The sequence below is a fragment of the Nestor notabilis genome, unplaced genomic scaffold (genome assembly GCF_000696875.1).
Source record: "Nestor notabilis isolate BGI_N333 unplaced genomic scaffold, ASM69687v1 Scaffold23007, whole genome shotgun sequence".
Lineage (NCBI taxonomy): Eukaryota > Metazoa > Chordata > Aves > Psittaciformes > Psittacidae > Nestor > Nestor notabilis.
Window position 1 is genome coordinate 1 of NW_009935435.1, and position 14,988 is coordinate 14,988.

At 37.5% G+C, this 14,988-nt stretch overlaps 1 protein-coding gene across 1 annotated transcript; it reads left to right on the top strand.

Moving 5' to 3' along the window:
* Positions 1 to 2,908: 2,908 nt before the first annotated feature.
* Positions 2,909 to 14,493, top strand: LOC104408305 (X-ray repair cross-complementing protein 5-like; the record flags this gene model as incomplete). The annotated part of the gene is made up of 7 exons (XM_010017859.1): positions 2,909 to 3,013; positions 3,575 to 3,758; positions 4,914 to 4,962; positions 6,472 to 6,594; positions 9,440 to 9,628; positions 12,541 to 12,655; positions 14,355 to 14,493. Coding segments are annotated over exons 1-7 (877 nt in total), but the record flags the coding sequence as incomplete, so codon positions are not given.
* Positions 14,494 to 14,988: the final 495 nt, after the last annotated feature.

Consider the following 14,988-nt stretch of genomic DNA (forward strand, 5'->3'; position numbering starts at 1 on the left):
GGGCTTCTGAGGGCGCCTCGGGGTCGTTCCGGTACTGCCTGTCTGTGAGCTGAACGTGGCTGGACCTCTCATGCTCACCTGAGGGAGCCGGTCTTACCGCCGTTAGGCGGCTTGTCTGTGCCGGGTTGGACAGGGCTTGGAGCAGCCTGGTTTAGTGGAAGGTGTCCCTGCACAAGGCAGGGGCTGTGGAACTAGATGACCTTCAAGCCTCTTCCAAACCAGTCTATGATTCTGTAGTACCGCAGTCAGCGTGGGGCTGAACCGGCCTGGCTTACCTTCAGTGAGCTGACTTCGAGGTTAGTAGCAAACGGCGCAACAGCCACGGCTGCACAGCCTGGCTCTGAAACCGCGTAGTTCCTCCGTGTGTCGACACCCGAACTGCTGCTGGTACGAAAGCTGTCTAATTCAAAAGGACGTCAGTGTTCCCATCTTGGGGACAGCTGTGATGCTGAGTACAGTGTAGCTACCACAGTAGTAGTATTCTGCTCTTCCTAAACTAAGTAGAAACGGGTTTGCCCTGTTAAAAATGCAGTTTGTCTGGTGTGTTTAAGGAACCCTGTTGGTGAAAGCTGTGTCAAGATCTTTTGGATATTCAGTATCTCTTAAGCACAGGTTTCATCTGTATGGCAGGCTAAAGTGCTGCTGTAGCCATATGTCTAGTAGCTTAATTATAAGTAGCTTCAGCATTGAGGTTAAAGTCAGGCTTGTTCCGTTTCCACCCTTATCAGTACCTGAGAAAAGCAGATGGATGTTAACACAGGTGTGACAGTGTTGTCCTACAGTCATGCCTGCTGTGCATTTTAAAAGCTTTGCGTAGTATACCTCACCAGAAAATTGCAGCACTGGATGCTCCGAGGTTAATAATGGATGAGGAGATGTATAGAGGAGGATTACCAAAAGAGAAGCCTGCTCTCTTCCAGAAGAAGGATTCTGCATACCTGAATACACACCAGGCTTGGAGTTTTGCTCCTTCCGGAAAAGCATGTTAGCACTTGACACTTGATCATTTTCTTCTTAAGCAAAACAGCAGCTCTTGATTTCTGCACTTGTTTGGTTTCTTTGCCGTCATCTTGCCAGCTGTGAAGAGCATTTTACCTGTTTTAGACAACAGAATTAATTCAGCTGCCAGCCGTTGTGTGTGTTGAGGCAGGACAGCAATAACCAAAGGGTCTGCAGTTGCTGGTAGGGTAATTCCTCAGGCTGGCAGGTGAGCAGTAACAAGGCTCTTGTGAGAACCTAGTGCAGCCTCAGTTACTGTCTCTATTTCACTCTAAGCTGCAGACCTAGCAGACTCAGAGGCATTAATTCCTGGCTCCCAGGCAAGCCACCAGCAAAAGCAGAGTGATGAATAGTGCTGAGAATGAGTAGAACATGCTGGACATTTTATAGAACCCTGTTGCTCAGAGTTCTTTCTTCCTCTTGTCCTGGAAGGATGTAGGGAGTTAAAACAATGCTTGTTAAAATGACAGGGTAGATGCACAATATATTCTGGGAAAAGAAAGAGGATAAGAAAATAATGTTGGAGCTGCTAATACAGAGGATTAGACAGCTAATCTGAGCAAGTTATTCATATTCATTAAACTTGATATTAAGAATTATCTATTTGGGTGACAAAAAGAATCAGTTTCTTTTGGTTGATGTTTGAAAAGGTGCTTGGAATTACTTGTCCAGCCATATGCAAAAGCGCTTAGACCAACACCTTTTCTTTTTGTTCATCCCTTTTGCTTTGCAAAAGCAGACTATACATCTTATGTTGCTTGACAGTCTTCTGATTTGATTTATTGCCCTTGTCCTTTGGCAGCTACAGTTGTTAGAGAATTGTATATATTTTGTATTTTAAAACAAGGTGACTGGCTTCAGCCTAAGTGATACCTAACTATCCTGTGTTCTGGCAAACAGTAATTTTCTATGGGCTGTGTAATTTAAGTTACTGGCAATCCACTAGGCATGGTTTTGATGTATATTTAAAGAATCTTGGTTTAATCAGTGACCATAAATTTCAGCTGGCCTTTTGTAAGTGTCCTGCAAAATGCTGGGCATTGAATTCTTCTTGCAGATTCATTCAGCTGGATGCTAAAATTACTCAGCTTAATCAAGGGAAACAGAGTCTGTGGAAGAACTTCAGAGGAACTTAGCAAAGGTTGAACAAGAGAAATGTCAAGAAGCAATTTTATTTTATTCACATGCTAGTTTATAAATCGGTGAAGGGGAGGACTTGGGCAGCGTTACATACAGTTAAAGCAATGATCAGAAATGTGAACACGTAGCTAGCTCGTGGGATTTAAGCCCCTAAATTGAAATTGGAATTCATCCTTCTAAGGCATTAAGAGCACAGCTGAATGGTGCAGAAACCAGTGCTCACTGCAGACACTTGCAGTAGCATAAATATTCTGGCTCTCCCTGGAAGCTACAGGAGTGGTCATTCTTACCATGCTTGAGTTAGACCCAAGAGTGGTCTCTGCAGCTATTCTGAGCTACTTCGAGGGACGAATGTAGTTGTAGACTTTAGAGAACAATCTTTGTATTGTGCAGATAGACTGTATTGTGTTGTGCTTGTAATTGTCAACCAAAATATCTCTGCTTTATTTCCTTAGTGTAGAAGAACCCTGAGATTGCTAAGATGTGCATAAGGTTATATAGAAATTGCCCTTCTCGAGAGATTATTATGAAACATAGGATTTCTTGTATTTTCCACTGAGATGTCTGGAACATAGTACAGGATTAAATGATGCTCAATTCAGTGCAGTTTTACTGGTTCTGTCCTTCACCATTGTCTCCTATTAACAGTTACTGTAAAAGAAACCAGTAGTGATGTAGTTTGATTTTTAGGTTTTGTAGGTACTCTTGTAAGTAATTATGCTCATATTCACCCTTTACATTCTTTCTCTTTCCTTTCTAGGTGGCCATAGTGTTGTGCCTGGATGTAGGCTTTACAATGAGCAGTTCTGCCCCTGGTGGGGAGTCTTCATTTGAACAAGCCAAGAAGATTATGACGAAGTTTGTGCAGCGACAGGTATGTGTGACTTTACATGTGGTAAAAAAATGTTAAAAAGGGAGATGAAGCACTAACATTTGTGAAATATTTTCTTCATTTGCTAATAATTGAAATAAAGGAGAAATTAGTATGAATTAGACTATTTTTATGCAGGAGTAACAGAACAGTGCTCTTTGTTTCAGCTGTACTTTTGTGGATGAGATGTAGCAGTTGGATTGGTAATACTTTTTCTTCGGGGCAGTAGAAACTTTTAGGGGAAACAAGTACTCTTTCTCTAAACTGTTTTAACATTTTTAAGATTTATGACATTGAAGATTCATTGTAAGGACTGAGTCAATTTTATTTATTTTATACCAGATACCATCATGTCAATCTGTTAGTTTAATTATATGTAAGTTCGTGAACTCTCTGTAAGTTTACATTTTGGTAATATAGAACTGAAAATTAAAAAAAAAAAAGTAAATTCACTGTACTTGACATTGTATCAGAATTAGTTCTGCTTGCTGGAGTCTGCCTAACGTAGTTGTGTATGAATCTACCTGTGTTTTTATACCTATTTTTTATTTTCTGTATTTCCAGGTTTTTGCTGAGAGTAAAGATGAGGTCGCTGTAGTTTTGTTTGGCACTGATGGTACTAGGAATGACCTTGCCAGCAGGGATCAATACCAAAACATTACTGTGCATAGGTCACTAATGCTGCCAGATTTTTATCTGCTGGAAGACATTCAAGATGTGATTAAACCAGGCTCTGAACAAGCAGACTGTATCCTTTCATTGTACAGCACTTCTTCATTCAGCTTCATAGGAGAAAGGAATTTAGTGTTGTGAAATAGGCTCAAATTTGGCTCCAAAGCTTTAACTACTATAGTGTTCAGCTAATTTGTGGCTATAAGTTTGCTCAAAAGCAGATTAGCTGCTTTTTGACATTTGTTTAGGCTGGGAGAATGGAGTCTTGGCCTTAGGGAAGCATTGCTTTCATGAAATGTTCTGTTAATTGAAAAGAACGAAAATAGCAGTAATATATTTTTTGGCCTCAAATGAGGCATCTGTTTTTAAAAGCAGGGTTGCAGAATTTGGTTTATGCTTTTTCATCAAATAAAAATATTGTTTATGAAAAATGTCATCAGAAGTACTAGAAGCCAGACAAAGCAGAGTAAAGGTTTATTAGATTGGTTTCTGTATAAAGTATTTCTAACATTACTGGTTTGTATGTTGTTCGTATTTGAATGTGTTCTTTTGTTAGTTGCATAAGGTGGACACTTAAAAGAAGGCAACCTATATAGTGTCCCTTTGTGTGTTTCATTTATGTGCTGTTAAACTTCCGTGTGCTGTCTTCCCTCTTTCTGGCCATCGAATGATTGTTCTGAGCTCTGTTCAGACTGTCAGAGCTGTTTCAGAGAAGTGTACAGCCAGTCAGCTGTATCTTAGCAGAAGTAGTCATGTTCCTTCTTCAATGGGTGGGCAGGTTTGTGCTCAGTGAGAAAAATAGGTTCCCCAATGGAAATTTGATGAGGAAAGAAAGAGGTTGCCAGATGCAGATGTTTTGAAGGAAAACTTGCATGAGAAAACAGTATCATGTATCGAAAGTACAAGTAAATCTTGTTTGTGAATTCAAAGTAATGTTGTGAAGATTGCTCTTTTGTTATACTTGAGCCTCCTCACTGGGCCTTAAAGTAGTCTTTTTACTGTTCCATTAGATAAATGGGGAAGAGACAAGACCAAAAAACAGACAAGTTATACAGGAACTTGCACAGTAGATACTTGGAGAGTACTTGTCTTAAAAGATAGTTTGCTTGTTAACTAAAATGCATGTTTGTCAGTGTTTGGGAGGGGGTGGAAACAAAAGATTGTTTCATAGGAAAAACACTTTTGTGACATGATTCATGTTCTAAATGAGATTTTTCTTAAATTTGATTAGTTCTGGATGCAATTATTGTGTGCATGGACTTGCTTCAGAAGCAAACAATGTGAGTATCTCACCCAAAGACTTTTACAGAATTCTGACCTGGCACTTGGAGCTGATTTCTTGTCAGTATTACATTTCCAGTATTTTGTAAATATGGAAAATGCTTTCAAAACAAACAAACAAAACCAAAACACATTAAAAACAAACCACACACAGTACAGGAGTCTGTCGCTGAAGAATCCCCAGGAGACATGTAGCTTCTCTTAAGGGCTATCTGATGCCACTAGGAACTTTGCCGTAGATTTATGAGAATATTAATACTAAGGCACAGAGATTTCACTTAGTGTCACATTTCTTGTGTTCTGTTTTCAAAAGACATTAATTCATAGGTTTAAAGTGCATAGAAAAGGGCTACCAAATTTATAATGGTGATGGCATATCTTGCAAAGAAGAGAGCAGAACTAGAAAGGTGAGTTCGTTCAGCCTAGCAAATTAAAGACTGTTGGAGATAAGGTGGCTCATTGTAAGTATGCAGGCTGTGGTAGATAAATGTGCAGTAGGAAGAAACACTGTTTAAGCTGAAAGAAGATGTTGGCACAAGTATTACAAAGTTGTCAGTGAATGTACTTAGAATGGCAATATACTGTTTCTAATGCTTGGTGAACTGATGGTTCAAGGACAGGAAGATACCCTTACTTCCTCTCAAAACAGAGATTGAATGTGCTGTTAAAGATACTGTTTGATCTAGTTGTGAATGCGGAAGACGAGACTTAGTCATGCAATTCGTATTTTTATGAATAAAACTTAATCAGCATGGAAAGCTGTATCAATTTAACACTTGAAACTGAGTTGTGAGTTAAATTGCTGTGTTTATAACAGTATAACCTTGAATATCCATGGAGCAACTGCTTTTGTTATCCTGCGGGTAAGTTGCTTGTATGCATCAAACCTTTTGATATGGAGTTTAACGTCAGTCGAGGAAATATTATCAGATAAAAATTCAAGAAAATCACCCTTATGCTTAAATATCCAGAAAAACCGTATCAGTTTAACTGAACTCTGTTCAGTAGCTGGCAGAACTTTCTGATGCTTACTGTTACTACTACTTATCATATTAAGTAGGCTTTAAAGTCCATCTTACCCAATGAATCTACTGAATTAACTTACTAAAATGGAACCCACAACAACAACAGTAATTTAAAAATACATTTTCCATTTTCCCAAGGACAGACTTACAGCCGCAAAGGAAATATCCAGTATAATCAATAAACCACCTAACATTTTATTAGCGTTTTATCGTCATTGGTGAAAATTGGCAGAATTCCATTCATTTAGATGTAGTTAGTGATTTATACAGTCACAGGGCTAGAGTTTTCAATTTTAGGGGGTAAGAGTGAGTAGGGGGAATCATACAAATATAAAAACTTACCATAAATATAATGACCAACGATAGGACAACTTCTACCAAGTAGGTTTGTTCATAGGAAGGAATTAGAAAAAGGCCTTATAGATGTAAATATATATGTAAATGTTCTTCCTATATATGTAAATGTTCTTTTTGTACTTCAAGAGGGAAGAAATATGAGAAGAGACACATTGAACTATTTACAGACCTCAGTAGTCCAGTCAGTGAGGATCAGCTGGAAATTATCATTGCTAACTTGAAGAAAACAGGAATTTCACTTCAATTTTTGTAAGTATGGAAGTGGCTGTTACACACTATGCCATTTTTTTTGAAGGGCAGTGATTATTCTTTCTTAATAATGATCTTGAAGAAGCTGATGATCTGTTGGTATATTGTTTCTAGAGAGGTGTACCAGTACATAGTATGATTAAGTACTTCTATCAATTACATATGCCATGAATTCCAGTTATGAACCAAGTCCCTCTGGTTAAGTGGTGTGCAAATAAATACACATTAAGATGATGGCTTGTTGTTCAGTTAGAGCCAAAGTTGAAAATGGGAGACAAAAGATGTATAAAAGCAGAGAAGTGGGAAACAATGAGACAGAAATAGACTTGGAAACAGCAGTTTTGTCACAGCAACAGCCTAGGTCCTTTTAGGTAAGGTTGTTACTGGGAAGAAATAAAGAGGTGGTGTTGCAGATGTTCATAACCCGATTCTGGTGTCAATATAATCACAGTGATGGACTTGGAAAATGGAAGCAATGTCTTAGCGTTGCTTCCTGTTATGACAGGAATCCCTTGGCTGTATAGGTATAGGCATTGCTCTGAAGAATCAGTGGTGGTGCTGAGATCTGTATTAGATGTTGCACATGATGGTAACATAGGAAGCTATAAGCCTTCAAGTAGGAGTTAGTTTAAAGGCAAGACTTTGTGTGAACATTAATGTTTGCTGCTTGTAACAAACAAGTTCCCAGGAGGAAGTTAAAGTTTTACTTCTGACCATTTTAATATTTACTTTCACTTAGGTTCAGCATTGTGCAAGGAGCAATGTTGAGAACTTGATGAATTCATTAAAACCATTTGCAGACCCACCTGCAAGATAACAGATGGGTTAGATAGGAAAAAGTGACTAAAAATCACGGGCTGATCCTACACCAGAAAGTTCTTTTTTGCTTGTGCTTGTGAGAGGCTGAATGTAAAAATGTCAGACTACTCTCAGGTTCTGTCTACGCAGTAAAAGAAGGTATGCTTGCAACATGCCTTGACATGCCCTTGTAGCTTATTGAGCTCTTATTGTCACCAGAGGCAGTGGAGACAATACCATGAACCTGAGTACATCCTGCCAGCCAGAGTAGCTACCTTATCTCCACACCTGTAGTTTGCTGTGCAGACTATCATTAGCTAACATCACAAGTTAACTTTGCAGTTTTATTCAGTGAAATTTCTGATACATCTTTACATTTTCTTTGTCTGTAATGTAGCAAAGGAAAAGCCCTATGGCTAACAGAAGCAGCAGGGTGCAATTTTGCTGTTACAGCAATAGCTGCAAATTTATACCCTGTCTCCCAGCCACACCAGCAGATGATACTTCGAGAAATACGAGTACAAATGTAAAATATTCAGAATACTGGTTTAAAAATAATGTCTCACTAAACCTTGTCCTTTTGTTATCACCCATGCTTACATCTCTTACACCCTATTTATTGATTAGATCGTAACTTGTGGCAGATAGTTGGTTTTCCTCCCTGTTGCCAAGTGCTAAGCACATGGTGAACACTGTGTGGCTTTGGATATTAGACCGTTCTCATCACGAGCCTCTAAGCACAGTATGGTGAAAGTAGTCTAACTTCCGTGTATCAGAGGTTTGAAGCTTTTTGCACTTATAACAGCTTTAAAATACAGTTTCTCTATTTGTCAGTGGATGCTGCTTCCTAAAAAAGTGCCAAACGCTTTGTTGAAGTTTGATCTTTAATTCTGCTATATGTGACACTTGTGCATATTGTTAACTGCTTATTATATGTTGCTCCACAGATACGTTTAGTGAGGACTAATGAGAATGTAAGGTAGAGATCTGTAGGCTGCTTTCTTGAAAATATAATACAATGCCAAATTTCTTTTACTTTGTGGAAATGTGGTAAAAGGTATCATGTGGTTCATTCAAAATTGGATCAGATGAAAGATTATTTGAAAAATCTAAAGGCATTGTCAGGGGCACAGAGGAAAGGATCTTACTCATCTCTCTTTTCTGTGGTTATTACACTTTGTTAGCTCTGTTGTATTTTGAAGAGCAGCAGAATCATTTTATCTGTAACCCCTGGCTAAATTTTGAAATCTGATTCTTGAAATGCAGGGAAAAGTGTCATCTTCAGTCAGAAATTCACCTAGTGTGTAAGCTATTAAAATCTCAAAGAGTAACATATATTCTAGAAATAACTAACAGCTCCACTGCAGAGAAAGTCCCATTCGCTGGTATTTGGAGCCGATACAGAATCACAGGCCTGGAGTAGCCTTTAACAAGTCATCTAAAGCAATCCTCTACTTCCGACAGGGTCATTTGTGTGTATGTTGTTGCTGAGTGGTGTTTTTCTAATCTTTTTATAAATATTTTCAGTGATGGAGACTTTTCTATCTCCTCAGGGAGTTCGTTTTAGAGATTATGGTTTAAAATGTCTTTATCAGGTTTTGAAACATCTGACCTGACTCCATGATGTGATTTAAGTGCAAGCTGAGTATGTAGAGCTGATTGTTCCCTTCCCCTCTGCGACAACCTTTTATATTTAAGACTGTCTTGACCTCTGACTCCCTTCTCTGCGGGCTTTATTTTGTTCAATCTGTTTTCATAGCTCTTTTCTAATCAGCATTGTCAGTACTGCCTAATCCCTTCCCATATGCGGACATCTTTATTGATGTATGATGCCTAGAACTGGTGCAGCACCCTGGTGAAGGTGTTACCAATGCCAGGTAGACTTGAAATACTACTTCATGTGTTTCACAAGCCATGTGGCTCTTTATACATCTGACAGCAGCTAGATAGAAACAGTTGATCCTGATAGAATTTTTGTTTTTGTTTTGGTTTGTTATTTTAATTAAGAAAAAAGTCAAAACTAACTGCTTCTTGCTTGTATTCTTAGTCTGCCATTTCCAGTGGATGTTGATGATGGAGGTGGAGATACAAGTGCAGGTGTACATTCTCACATTCACAGAAACCCTTTTCCAATAAAGGGTTTAACTGAGCATCAGAAGGAAGGCATTGATGTGGTGAGGAAACTGATGCATACTTTGGACAAAGAAGGAGGGCTGGAAGAAATTTATACTTTCAGGTAAACTTGGCTAATCCTCTTTATCATATTGTGAATTTACTTTCTGATTTCTTTCCCAAAGGATGAAATTAATTAAATAATCAGTCACTTGGCATCCAGTTTCACTGAAGTCAGTGAATTTTATAACTCAGTACCTTTCAAACAGCTTTTTCTGTGGCTTTAGAATAGGCAGAAAAGCATAAAGATTTCAGTGGAAAAATGAATTTTCTATCTCTGTATTTAAAGAAATCCATTTTCTTCCATCTGTGGAATTTGAATGAATTTTGGTGGATTTTGGAGAGAATGTTTCTATAAATGAGATTTCAAAAGGATGTTTGGGAAAGAGAACATTTGCATTGAATATTAGCCTTTGTTCTTTGGTCGCTGACTTCTTTTAGCTCACTAGTTTGTCAAACTCCCACTAACGTTTTGAGTAATGTTGTTTGTTGAATTATAGAATGATTAGGGTTGGAAAGGAGCTTAAGATCATCTAGTTCCTTGTTCTTTAATCACAGACTACTGTGCTCTTATGCCATACAATATACTTTTTTAGAAGCATTCCTAATGCAAGAATTGAGAAATGGTTTTTCACTTCATGTTTCCCCAATGAAGGAATGAAAATACGTGTGTGTCTGAAAAACTAGTTAATGATATATCCAAAGCTTTTCCACATAGGTGTTGTTTCACTTGGGAAACAAGCAAAATGCATCTGTGTGCCTCATAGAAGTCTGATGTTACTGTCTTAGTAATTCTATTCTACAATTGTGAAGTGTCATCTTTTAGATAATGTGTTTTTCAGGAATCTTAGTAAACCATAACTGTAATGTGATTATCAAGTGTAATGTTTAGATGAGTACAGGTACAGTTGGTACCTATAGGTTTGCATGCTGTTATTCATAATTTTGTTTGTGGGGTTTCCTTCCCTCACCCTGCCCAACTGATCTGTTTTGCATCTCAGAAGCCAATTAAACTGTTATTTTGCATTAGTGTGGATTAGTGAAGAAAAATATATCACTGTGTATGTACTCCACATTAGTCAACACGGGAGTCAGTCTGCAGAAAAAAGCAGGCTTTGTCATTGCATCAAAAGGCTGCATGGAAAAGCAGTATCTTTCTGGGCCCGTTTTTTCTTTAGGATAATCCATATGCATGAAGCCACTACATGGCTTGTCCTCTTCTTTATATTTCTTTTAATCACAGGCCCATTCTACTGAGTAAGCTGTCTTTGTGCCATGCTTTCACGGAAAACCCAAAATCTTTGGATAAATAGGCATTTAGCTAATAGATTAAAGCTTTAGTTGTTTAAGAATATGTGAGGTTTTAGATGCAGTTAAGTTACTTATCAAGGTTTAAGAAGTCAGCTTTGCAAATCTGTCATGATAATTTACCAACCGGGCTCACCTCTCTCTTTCCATATATTCATTATTCATGCTGGTAAAAATATTTCAACTCTTGTGAAAATAAATTAGTCATGCCAGGAAAGTAAGCAAGCAAATTTTGTTGGGTTTTTTTGGGTTTGAATATTCTGACTATCGGGCAGGAGGTACTTCTGCTGCTTCTGGATTTTGGTGGAAGGGATTGGAGAGCAGAGACAAGAAATCTTTTTAAAAGCATAAGTTGAAATGTGCATTTATTAGGGTTTTATTGGCTGAGGGTTTTACTGGTCTTTGATAAGAGGGAGCATTTTTCTTCTGTAAATGTAAGGAATTAAAGGGTAGAGTTAATAAGTTGAGCGTGACGTTTTCAGGCATTTGACACTTAAGTATTTGATTTTTGCATACATTCTTGAATTTATGTGTTGCAGTACTTTTACTGATGTAGTAATAGATTCTTTTAAGAAATCCTGTATTGATGTCTCTATTGCTAGAAAAATAATTATTCCTTCCTTCCTTTCCCTAAGGAAAAGACATAAAATACAAAGTTTATCTCATTATAAAAATCCCAGTGCATTTTCTCCTTTCATTCTGTTTTAAATTCCATTAGAAGTTTAAACTAAGAAACTTGAAAATACCAAGAATCTGTACTGATTTTTTTAAGTGTTAATTTCTGCCAGATGAGAGCTTTAATGAAGAGAGAAGTAGGTTTTGGGTTTTATCATCATGTGCAAAAGAGCAGGTCAGCACTGTTTTATCTTTGCTTCATCATGCAATAAAAAAAATTTGAGTGCTTTCTCTGCATTGTAGTTTTAGGGCAAAATAGCTGATATGGTTTTTATTAGCTGGAAGTTCTGGGCTGCAAGCCTATTTGATTTCACAATAATGTAAGTTACTGTAGATTTTTGATTTTTGGACTCCACTGCTTAAAGTTGTGCAATGAAGGTAACACTTTTTAGTATAAAATCATTACAGTTTCCTTTTTTCTTTTTTTTTTTTGTGTTTATGAACTTATATATGTGCTGTTTGTGCTAGAAACATACAAAGTAACTTGTTTCACACGAACAGAATGCCCTGAAAATAATGAGTTCATTAGTACTATATAAAAAACAAAGTGTCAAAAGTTAATTACCACACAAACAAAATCCTGTTAATTGAAACTGGATTCTTTATTTCTTCACCTCCACTGCAGAAAACATTTTGCCACTTAGGGAGCTTTTTCTAATTTGGGTTTTTCAACTAACTACATGCCCTAATTGGGTGAGCACAGATAATTGTAAAACGCTTAATAAGCAATTGTGTGGTTTCATACTGTCTTTAAGCACTAATATCACACCATGGTAAAGGCTTGAGATGTGAATAATCTGCCGTACCACCTCTTTTTTTCATTCTTCTTTTCTGACAATAGTTAATGACATGATTATTCATACAGTTTATTTTCTAGTGCTTTGTGCAGTCTAAGCTGAAACGATTGGACTCCTGCATCTCCTTGAAGAGAGTGTATTGTCTGTAATATTTTATTACAGTTTAACAGAGTTTGTTTCTGTTTTCCTGATTTAGAGAAAGCCTAGAGCGTCTTTCAATGTTTAAGAAAATACAAAGAAGACCTATGGCTTGGCCCTGCCAGCTCACTATTGGTTCTAATTTGTCTATAAGGATTGTGGCCTACAAATCAGTAAGTTCATAAAATCATATGTTTTAGTGTACTTTGGCAGCAAGTTGGGTGCAGCTGCAAGTTTTTTCTTTAAAGCTAAGAAAATAAAAGATAAAACAACATCCAAAATAATTCTGGTAGAGATTTTATGCGCGTAGAAGCCAGTACATCTAAAACTGTGATTCCCACAGCAACTCTAAGTTCACCATATTGTACACATGTTAAAGACCTAAAATTCACAATGTACAGAAATAGAAGTAATTGCTATCTACACTGTGACACTTAATGGTATTGAGGTTGATGAACCTGATTAAGAATACTGCAAGTGCAAAGCTTTCCATTTGGCATCAGTGATATGTCTGCAGCTCAATAAGACTTAATATGTATTTCTTAAGCCCTAGGCATGAGAGGAATTATGCACGTGTATGTAAAATGGTGGGTCTAAATGTTTTATCAGCTATTGTTTCAAATCACATCTGTTGTTACCTCAGACTTGGGGAAAAAGGTGTATTTTTTCGGCTTGTTTGCTTTATACTCTTTGGAAGAGCTTGTGCACAGTGTGTTTCCCTTACAGTTTATGTGGGTCAATCACACAGCGCTAGGAAGAAGTAAATGTATTTAAACTCTGAAAATGTGCAAAATTCCAGTTATTGAATACTTAATAGGTAAATACATAGTGTGGCAGCATCGATAGGTCTGGTGAAATGGGGATTACTTGGTTTGTATTTGAACCCAAGACCAAGAGTCTGGCCAATGTCGCAAGTTTTCAGGAAGATGTATTGTGAAGTTGAAATAGATCTGATTTCTGACAGACAGGCATACTAGCCTTGAAAGCAATCTCTTCTGCCAGCTTTCTATTTATACTTATTTATTTTTATTAGCATATTATGCCAGATCTGTACAAATATGCAATGAGACTCCCCTCGTGAAGGTCTTTATTTTGTGTGTAAATTAAGCTTGGGAGAGTGAGCAACATGAAACTGAATGACTAGCCCAAAGGCCATACAGCAGTTGGATCAGAGCTAGGAATAGACTTGTGATATCTATGCACATAATCTGTTCTGTCTTTTCTGTTTTCTGAGCACTTTTCCGTTTTTTTTCTCATTCACTAAATACACCATTGATTTCACTAAAGTAGTGATTAAAAAAAAGTATTTTTCTTTCCCTGTAGTTGGGAAACATTCACTCATTGCAGACATTCATTCCTTCTTTCCCTTCCCAGTCCTATAATGCAGCTGGGATCTTTTCCTGCCTTTTGGGGAAGTTCTGGTAATATAGGGTATTTTTATCCTGTAGCGTGGTAAGCCTGATGCAGAACTTGGGCAAACAAGCTGAATAAGCATTAAATCTTCTTGCATCTTTAACATATATCTTAATGCTTTGTTAAAAGTGTTTATGTAGGTGGAGGAAGTAAAATACATAGCAAGTTACATGTTATCCTGTGGCTAAAAGACTTTCACAAATGACTTAGTGCATGACTTTAATGAGTAATCATGGCAAGTATGTAGTCAATATGATACCGTTCAGGTGCTAGGTCTCATGCAGATCGATCAGTGTGCTGAAAGCACTGTGGTAGCAGTCAGAGATGCATTATGCAGTCAGAGGCTGTCATTATTAGTCCCTTATTGGCAAAATAATGCAGCATCTGGTCTCAGTATTTTTTGCATATTCTGGTAAGCAGTCTGAAAGATGTTCCTTTTCTTTGAATTCGGATATAAAGGTCACAGAAGAGAAGGTGAAAAAGGTTTGGACAACTGTGGATGCTAAAACCCTCAGAAAAGATGATGTACAGAAAGAAACTGTTTACTGCTTGAATGATGATGATGAGACAGAGGTTCAGAAAGATGATACTATTCAAGGTATGACTTCTTTATGTGCGTCCTGAAGACAAACAAAGATAATGGCTTGTACTTTTAAATCACCTAAGTATCTTTCAGTTTTATACTCCGAAGCCTAGCTGTGATTTTAGAATGTAAGCTCTGTAAGCTGGTGGAACACAGACACTGTTATGTGAGACTTTGTCTTCAGATATCTTAAAAATTCCTACTTTTGCCGGAAATAGGCATAATAATAATAATAATACCACCAGGTAGAACTTGGAAGGTACTACAGCTTCCTAAACTATATTCTCTGGAGGACCATATCTCAGTTCTGTATTGAGTAGTGCTGCTACCTCTATTCTATTTTCAAGTCTTCAGTTGTACTGATAACATGTATGCTTTCATAACACTTTCTTTTCTAGATAAGCAACTGCTCTAGATACTCTGAAATTGGGAAGATGAAACCGTTAAAGGAAGGTTTAGTGTTCAAGAGTCTATTAGTTTTGTTTCTGTCGTGGTTCAAGCCCAGCCGGC